At 33.4% G+C, this 9,899-nt stretch overlaps 1 protein-coding gene across 1 annotated transcript in view; it reads left to right on the top strand.

Moving 5' to 3' along the window:
- Positions 1–505: 505 nt before the first annotated feature.
- LOC111400353 (isoamylase 3, chloroplastic) overlaps positions 506–9,899 on the top strand; it is a 20,905-nt gene continuing 11,511 nt past the window's right edge. The window contains 13 exon segments of the mRNA XM_023027768.1: positions 506–830; positions 929–980; positions 1,079–1,165; positions 3,962–4,119; positions 4,509–4,599; positions 5,358–5,594; positions 6,128–6,157; positions 6,670–6,809; positions 7,087–7,162; positions 7,419–7,620; positions 8,012–8,089; positions 8,692–8,755; positions 9,635–9,772. Coding sequence (XP_022883536.1) covers positions 754–830; positions 929–980; positions 1,079–1,165; positions 3,962–4,119; positions 4,509–4,599; positions 5,358–5,594; positions 6,128–6,157; positions 6,670–6,809; positions 7,087–7,162; positions 7,419–7,620; positions 8,012–8,089; positions 8,692–8,755; positions 9,635–9,772 — 1,430 coding nt within the window. The 5' untranslated portion in view covers positions 506–753.

Here is a 9,899-nt window from a genome sequence, read left to right as displayed (position 1 = left end):
TAATTGAAGCACTCTTAGTCTTCGTTTCGCCCCCATTAAATTAAATCTTATTTTTCTCTTATATTTTAAATTACGCAATTTTACATAAAATAATATTACGTGTAAATAATTTTTTTTCCTTCTTTTCTAAATACTTGTTATTTGAAAAAATATTATTCCATCCATCTTAATTTGAAAAAAATGGAGGCCAAATAGGGGCTTAACGGAGGCAATTAATCTACTTATACAAAATTTAGAAATTAAGTATTGGTAAAATTTAGGCTATCGATTTGAAAAACTATTTTTTAAATAATTGATCCAAATATTGTCAATACATACGAAGTTGATCAATTTAGCCCCCCGTTTGTTTTTTATTTTTTGGAAGAACGAGAATAAAAAATATAGCTGTTACGGATTCTAATTTAATTTAGTGGCTCCATGTGATAGATAACAATAGTATATTTCATTTTAAAATGGAAATCAAAAGCTTAGTTTGTACAAAGATAATGATTCTACCAATAATTAGACAAGATCATCATCTAACGCGTGGGTAGTCAGAAAATGACTCTGCTTCTACGCCGCTCTCGAATCCAAATATCTGAATACAAAAAGGTTTAATCAAAAGGGCGATTCCAATTTCCAATGTCTCGTGACAATTACACTTGCTGCCTCTCAACTCAACTGTCTTATCACGCTGAAGATATTAATATAGAGCATGCTTCTCTGCATTTCATGCCCATTTCTCTTTCTTCATCTTAAATTAGCACTACGATTATGTTGATCACAAATATGGTACTGGGTTCTTCTCTTTTTACCAATTTCAATCCTTCTCGATTGCCACCAATTTTTGGGTAATTGATTCACTATTCTGCTTTAATTAAAGATTATACTGGTTTAGTTATATATTTTCCATTTTTTATAGATTTTTGTCTGTATATTTGCTTCACAGACTAAACTCACGTGAAAGAGCTTTATTTGCCAGGCAGAAATTAATCAGCAAAGTGAGCTGCCTTTTCCTTTTGTTTTGACTTTTTTGATGGTTCATGTTGAAATTGCTATGTGTTGGGTGATGATGATGTCATTTAAACTAACGGTATAGGTGGGACAAGCATCTGGTAGCAGTAACCGGAGAAATCTTAGTGTGTATGCTCGCCAAGCCCGAGAACAGAGCGTTACTGTAGAAGAGGTAGTTTTATTTATATACCCCGGTTCATGTGACTCTATATTGTCTTGAAAATTCTGGTGATATCATCGTTTCTCAGCTTTGGTTGTTGAAAAATTCTCAATTTTGGTCATTCTAATGGTTTGATTATTATATATACATTAGCATTCTATGCTAGTTGGAATTCTTTTTAAAATATGCATGATTCGAAAGATGTTTGATGATTAAAAAGAGATTTTGCAAGATGCAGTGTTGGCAGAACTGCATTGGCTGCCAATAGTGCGTTCATTGGGCATTGCCCAATGACAGGATGCCGTGTAGCTTTCTGTCATGCTGTATGTACTGATTTTCTGTACATACAGCAAAGTCCATTAAAAAGTTATCAAATTTGCCTAAAGAAAAGTGATATAGCGTCCATTTGTTAAAATAAGAGACATTCAAGATTGTACAAATTATGCTGGTTAATGCTCATGTCACACTATAAATTATGAGATTGGGTGATTGAACATGCACTAAGGATTGATTTGAAGAAACTTATGAATCCAATTTTCTTTTATGTTTGGGACATCCAATATGAAAGCCATTTACCAGCTTTTAATGTTGGCTGAAAAATGTAGATAATTATGTTTTTGCAGCTAATGTTTATTAATTTGGAAAAAAGCCATTGAGCGTGCTATGCTAGTCAATTTTATTGGGGTTATGCATCATAAAGCTAGCACAAGTATGAGGTCCAACAGGGATAATAGTACAGAATTTCCTATTAATTGATTTAAAGTTTTTACTTTTTCCTTAGTAATCAATGAATCATAAGTTATTGCTTTGGAAGAATACTATGTCGGCAATATGTGGTGTACGTATATACCTGTGTACATGCTCATCCATACATAGTCTGCACGTCGTCGTCAAAAATAAGAGAAAATGCTCAAAAAAAATTTCTGAAAGGTTTTCAAATTTTTTATTTTTTTTTTGAAGGTGAGAAAAAGTTCAAAAACTGATATGGAACACTCTAGGGAGAGGATCAATCTCATGTAAAATCAGTAGCAAACATTTTTCTCCAGATATTTCAAGCTCTAGCACGTGCAGAAACATATTTTGAAAGATCTGTTTCGTCATGTTGTGTGCATATAATATTACTCATCAGGAGGAAGCACTTGCTAGCTCTGTTCCTTGGTAACAAGCCACTAATACTCAACTGTTGAGGTCCCATAAGAGAAAAAGCTGTTAAACTTGATGGGAACTTACATTTCCTAGAAGAAAAAGGTACAAGGATTGGAGTAGTATCTTAACAATGAACATGTTAATTCTAGAATTATGCAGACTTCCAATCTTATGATTGTGTTGAAGTGAATAGGCATAATTTTATGGAACATTAAAGACTGCAATAATATCATTGTCAACTCTTTAGATACCGTTACAAAGAAATGGATCGAAGATGGAGAGTCACTTTTAAAATTATAAAGTTAAGTTTAGAAGAATTGTGCAAACAATTTCCTGGTGTAGTTACCATGTTTAATTGTAAAAGATTCTTTCTTCACACTGGTCAAAACCACAAGAAATAATGCTTACATAAAGAAGAGGGATACTCGACAAACCCAAAGGTTCTTAAACCAGCACTCAGTGTCAAGAAAGAAGCTTTCCTCCCTTCTAGCCTCCTTTCTGTTTCTTCAAACAGGGTGCAAAAGGAGCCGGCAGAAAATCTCACTCAAGTATCCTTATAAGGACCTGCTATGGAACCATTCTCAAATGGTCAGCTTGTGTGAAGCCATCTTACATTTTTTGATATCACTCCTATTTGGTGGTCAAAACCACAAGAAATAATGCTTACATAAAGAAGAGGGATACTCGACAAACCCAAAGGTTCTTAAACCAGCACTCAGTGTGAAGAAAGAAGCTTTCCTCCCTTCTAGCCTCCTTTCTGTTTCTTCAAACAGGGTGCAAAAGGAGCCGGCAGAAAATCTCACTAAGTATCCTTATATAAGGACCTGCTATGGAACCATTCTCGAATGGTCAGCTTGTGTGAAGCCATCTTACATTTTTTGATATCACTCCTATTTGAGATATTTGTGCCTTGATGTATTCCTTATCTGCTGTTTGGTTGGAATTGGTTCATTCTTGCTTTTACATGGTTTTTTGTCTGAGATTCACTCTAAAACTGTTCATGTACAGAAGAGGTCTAAAATTTCATATCTGGAGGAGGACTTATTCCTGGATGATAGATTGAATAAACAATGACGAAACGTTTCGATTTTTATTTAGCCTCTTAAATGCTTGCCTAAGAGTGGATTAACCAGGAGTCTTGGCCTTTTTAAGACCAAATACGTGCCCTATAAATTTTTTATGGGTCTAAGCAAAGGCATTTTTAGCCAGATTAAATTTATAATTTTATACAATCTTTAAATGGGAAGAAAATTTGATCATTATGAAAGAAAGGCCTTGGAAGAACTAATGGATGCGTATAATTCCTGGGGGAAGTTCAATGCAATTTACTAAAACCTGAATAGTGAATAATATAATTTTTCCCTGAATAGTCATAAATATCTTGACCTAATTATATGTAAGTAGCCAGCATATGTCTAATATCAAATATATTAGTTTTTCTGTTTTTCACACATTTCTTTCTGTCAATGGATAATAAATTGAATTCTTAGGTATCTTAATAATGTTTGTCAGTGTAGAACTGTCTTTTAGAATAGCGTCTCATTGCTTTAGAGTCTGATGCCCCTATGTTTTACCTGATTTATATGTGAACATATTAAAGTGCTTTTGTTTGGCCGATAGATTGGTACTCACCTTTTCTTTGTATACTTGTTCTTATTCTAGGAAGAAATTTCTCAAATGTTGGAAACTATGCCATCACTGAAAGTTTTCCCAGGTCAGGCACATCCATTAGGAGTATCCGAGGTTGAAGATGGTATCAATTTTGCAATTTTTTCCCAAAATGCCACTTCAGTAACACTTTGCTTGAGTCTTTCTGAGAGGTTGGAATCAAATTCTTATGATAGTCATGAGTAAAGAATCAATTTGCTTCACGAGACACATTTCCATTTTTACTGGTTATGTTTGTCTTCCTGCCTAATTCTACCATTTACAAATTTATAGTAAATAGACTTTACACTTCTTCTTCGTTGTCTATTTTTATTTTATTTTATTTCTTTCTTTTTCCTGAATAAGTTTTAAGTGATATTGGTTTCTGTATTTTGACTGAAGTATATCACAGTTTTTCTTTCTTCAGAAATCATATCATGATGGAAATAATCACATTATTTGAAATGTCATTTATTCCTTTATTTTTGGCGTTACAGTATATATCTTCATTGAATTACATACCATTGAAGTACTAGTTTTTGATTCGTTGATGTACCTTCAGGGAAGTGCATAACACACATCAAGAGATGATTGAATTAACACTGGATCCACAAGTGAATAAAACAGGAGACATATGGCACCTATGTGTTGAGGTAATATTGTTTTCTGTGCAATGATTTTATCTTTCAGTGCTTGTGAATGAATGAATTTGTATTATTACTTATCTCAGCCAATTCTTTGTGTGTGTTCTTTTCAATCTTGATTAAATATTTATCAGAACATAATTTTCTGTTCTGGACCATTTTGTGCGATATTTGATTAGATGTCTCTCCATATGCCCCTCACAATTGTCCTATCGGACATGTGACACAAGAAAACCTGAAGAAGAAAAACAAGTGCAATTGTTATCAACAAGTTGATGAATAGATGTAAGATTAGTTGATAATTTAGGAGATACTAAATCATTAAACAAATTTGGTGATATATTACCAACGACTGAGATAGGAAGAGTGTTATCATTGACGGTATGTGTGTGAAGAGGTCTAACACCAAGACTCTTCCTTTCTCATTTCCCCCCATTTAGATCTAGATCCTCTATAAGCGCGTTCAGTTACCAAGTCACTATTTAATCCAATGTTTAAAGTTGTTCTTTCTCTTGGAATCACGAATACAATACTGAATACTTCTGGTAGGTCAGTTTTTTATATAACTTCCTGATAAAACAAGAGAAAATCACATTTATAATGACTTTGATTTAATGTATATTTGGTTCTAATGTTAGTGGGTTTAGTTCTGAATCTTTTATTTATTTATTTATTTTTTATATCTATCTTTTAGTAGTGTTGGTGTTATGCATTTTTCTGTTTGCTTATCTATGTTGCAAATCGATATGGAATTTCTGTTGTAATAGGATTTACCTCGTAGAAATGTCCTCTATGGTTATCGCATCGATGGTCCACATGATTGGCATCAGGGACATCGCTTTGATAACGGCATGATTCTACTCGATCCTTATGCAAAGCTCATTGAAGGGCGCCGGATTTTTGGTGATGTCAGAGATAAGATGTCTCAATTTTTGGGGACTTATGATTTCGATAGCTTGCCATTTGACTGGGGAGAAAACTACATGCTTCCTAACATCCCTGAGGTAAATTAACTTGAATTGTTTAAGAGGCACTATCTTGACTTGTGCCATGTGAAATATTACTTACTTTTCTTGTCAAGCTACTGGTTTTTTGGATTATTTATGTTCCCATTTTGGAATACATCTGAAACCTCTACTTGTGGTGGGCGGAACCATTTAGAGATGAAGGTTGACAACTACTCCATTAATTAACAAGATATAGGCATAACATAGTTTTCTTGCCGTAAATGAAAATTTTTTTGACTTAGCAAATGGCTGCACACACTGAAAAAATGTATTGGAGTCGCCTTTGGTGGGCTGGGTGGGTGTGGGTGTATGCATATTTTATCTATGCTTAAAACAGCTGTTTATCAACATCAGATAATTGTTATCCCTATTTTTCGTGCAATTCGTTTTGATTTTTTTGTCCAATATCATTAAGTACTTCCATGCTATCTTTTAGCTATATAATTAAAACTTCTTGGGTGCTTTTCCTTCAGTTTTTACAGGTGTATTTTTAATTCTTGACCGTCGTATCTTTAATCCTGGTTTTGCAGAAAGATCTTGTTATATATGAAATGAANATTGCTTAATCATATACTATATTAAATAAATTTCCCAGTTACTGTATCATGACTTGACACTGTTACTTCTTTTTTGATATTACGTAATCACTCAGTATGTAAATAGGCAATCTATCAAAGTCATAGAACTCATTGACATGCCCACATTTTCTTTGATAATTATCTAAGATGAGCGTGAATTATATGTTATTTTGACTTAGTTTTCTGTTGAAAAATACACGTTACAAGAATCACACTTTGCACTCTTTGAATTTTTGGAATTTTGTAATGCAGCTTTCTAGAGATCTTGAACAATGTGGTTATAAAATTTAAAAACTGAGAATTCTTGTTTCACAAAAAAATGATCATTCTGTTGATATTCATTTTCTCAAAGAATATGTGAAATAGTTAATAAAACATGGTCTGCATTGGCCGCATATGTTTACCAACTTTTTAAGTTGGACCAGAAGTGAAGTTGCGTAAGCTTTTGGTATCGTAAGGAATCTTGTATTGGTCATCCTCCTTGGACTTTGCAGTTTAGCCTTTTTGTAGTCACATTGTTTTCAGTACTTACAATCTTTTTAGATACAAAGCTTCTCAATGAAGCAAAGAAAAACCTTTCACAGCCCCCTTGTCTTCCCCCTTCCCCCTCTCCTCCGCCAATTAAAGGAGTGCTGTGGTGTACAAAGAAAAGAATTTGTTATTCACTTGTTTTCTTTTATTATGAGGGACAAGTATAGGCATGTTTATTGTTTCACTCATGATCTCCCAAATTTATTAATTCCTAGTGATTGGGAAAGAAACCTGGAGGAGTCTTAACCAGAAGCAAACTTTTATATAGTCTTTACTGACCAAGTTTCCATAAGTTAGCTCACTTTCCACGTCTCTTTACTTTTTCCTTTACTATCGTTCTCAAATTTTAAAACACCAGTTACATTTTTGGTTTCTTGTAGGTGTTTTCTGTGTTTCACTAATATGTCACTTGTTAATAACCATATGATCAATGAGTTTTTGTCGTTGTGCCATCCCGTTAGTGAAACTCGCATCCTATTTACTGAACTATCTCATCTAAAAATTTAAGCTATCTGACATGAGACAAACTTATTTATCTATATTATGTCTTAAGCACACCCCTCACTTGCATTCAAGGGGTTGAGATGTTCAAAATTTCTCTGATTGGGTAAAGGGTAATCCAAATTAGGATATTTGCTTACTTTAATACCATATTGAATTGTCTCATATAAAACTTTAAGCCGCTTGAGAGTAGACAAACTTATTTACTTAGTCTTCAACATTATCTTTACAACCTAATAACCCACACTGCTTATCATCTGTTAGAAATACAATCATTTACAACTTATGTGTCTGTCTTGCTTTTTCTCATCTTCTGATATCAAATCATCCACTTTCACGACTTCACATTACATCCTTTCTCCCCACTGCAAAATCTCAACTTAGATATTCCCTAACGTTGAATCTTTTTAGAGGTTCTTAAATTCCAATTAGCATGATATGGGACTTTGAAAATGAAAAGAATTTATAAAATTTACACGATCAATAATAAAAAATAAGATAGAGAATTATGCATTTTTGTGAACCAAATCATGCAAGATAATAAAGCGCTATGAAATGGGGTCAAAATAATAGCCTTCATGTTTCTTAGCCTTAATTGGTTATGTATATAATTTTTCCAATTAAAGAATATGGTCCTTGATTAATTGCTAATCCTATATTATCGATTGCAATAACAACATGAAATAGAGTGCAAAAGCAAAAGCAAAAGCAAAAGCAATGTAGTATACTAGACTCGTAGAAATTTGTTCCCAAGTTGTAAGAATTATTACGAAGTGGAATATGAGATAATTTCACCACTTAATTAACTCTTAAACTATTTGCAGGTTTATTACATCGTAGATTTAGATAACAATGCCCAGTTGCTGAACTTCTCGGGATGTGGTATTTTCTGGATCACCTTTCTACTCTTCTTTATTGGTACTAGTCACGAGAGTGTTACGAGTCATTAGCATTTGTTCTAAATCCATAAGAAATTGCATTTAATGAAAACTATCTTCAACTTTCTTTTTGTGTATCACCATTTTTTTTTTTTTTAATTATCTGGATTTGATACTTCTGTGGAACTCTTTTGATACGTGGTATAAATTTTGAGAATACTACTATTCATCACTGGCTTTGATGATCACCAATCTAGGTGATGACCCCTTGATACATTGGTCAGTGCATTAAAATGCATCAGAAGGACAATGAATCAGGGCCTACTGCCACCTAGATTGGTAGTCATTACAATCGGTGATGAATAACATCACTCAAAATTTGAACTCTAAATATCTGATCTGGCCCATTAAATGTGATTAAAAGACTGAGAGGGAAATAGAGGTTGTTCCCAATGCTTTACCATGAACTAATTCTGGTTTTATACTGTAAGTGTCAAACAATTGTCATGCTACGTGGTATAAAGTCCTTTTTTAGTGTTTAATCTCCCATCATTATTATGAGGTATATATATAGTTCCTCATATGCAAATTTGCACCAATATCCAGGAAATACATTGAATTGTAACCATCCCGTTGTTATGGAACTGATACTTGACAGCTTGAGGCACTGGTACATTCTAATCCTTTTAATCTTTGGTTATATATTTCTCATGGCTATGCAGGGTATTCTTTTCTAATAAACTGAACGAAAGACATGCATGTCATCAAAATTATTCACTTGCTTTTGTCCTCAAGCTGTAATAAATTTTATCGTCCCAGTTTCCCTCATGAAAATCACAGCATGGGAGTCTCTGCATGTTGATCAAGTCTCGCCACCACCTAATTATGGATCTTGTGCATGCTTCAGGATTTGAATGGAAAGGATGAACCCGGCATACATGTGATGGGGCATCTGAAAGACAATATTTAAATGATATACATGTTGTTCTCTCTAAGAACTTAAGTCCTTAGATAAATTGGTTAACACACCTTTGACATACTCGTGCATTTGTCCAAGTATTTATTAAAATATGATAATTTAAATTAGTTAATTGATTGGTGATCCATCATTTATTGATGGTTAAATGGGCAGATATTAAAATTTGATCATATGAAATATTTTAATTGATCGCTGATTCATCATTTATGGGTGGTCAAATGGAGGTTCCCCCTACAAACCACTCGAGCTAAAATTGACTATTTTTCCTTTGTAGTGTGAACTATCTATCATGCGCTTCATTCTCTTATTTGGTTTTTAAGTGGTAGGAACATAAGTGAAATTTTACGGATTGCTAGCTATTAATTTGTTTGTCCCTGAATTACATTTTTGTTTCATCATATGGTTGTGCATAAAATTTTATTTCCTGATGAATATTTACTTACACTCTTTCATAGAGATTCATTTGATGTTCTGTGCAATGCTTTGACTTGTATATATTTTTTTGCATTCATTTTATTAAATATATATCTCTTTCCTGAATTGCTGCCTTTTCTATTAAAATGACTGAAGGGTCCTTGAGTATCACGTGGACGGGTTCCGCTTTGATCTTGCCAGTGTTCTTTGTCGAGGAACTGATGGTTCTCCTCTCAGTGCTCCCCCACTGATTAGGGTAAGTCATGGCATATATTTGACCTGATGTTCTTTCATATGATCACTGGATAATATCATTGCAAAATAACGGAGCAATAAGTACACGTGTTTTTTGTTCTTGTTTAATATTAGATGATAAGAAATGCTTATCATTTTTCAATATGTCCTATTTCCTTATTTATTT

The sequence above is a fragment of the Olea europaea genome, chromosome 10 (genome assembly GCF_002742605.1).
Source record: "Olea europaea var. sylvestris chromosome 10, O_europaea_v1, whole genome shotgun sequence".
NCBI lineage: Eukaryota > Viridiplantae > Streptophyta > Magnoliopsida > Lamiales > Oleaceae > Olea > Olea europaea.
Note: the sequence above shows the minus strand (reverse complement) of the source record. Positions and strands in the feature narration are given on the sequence as shown.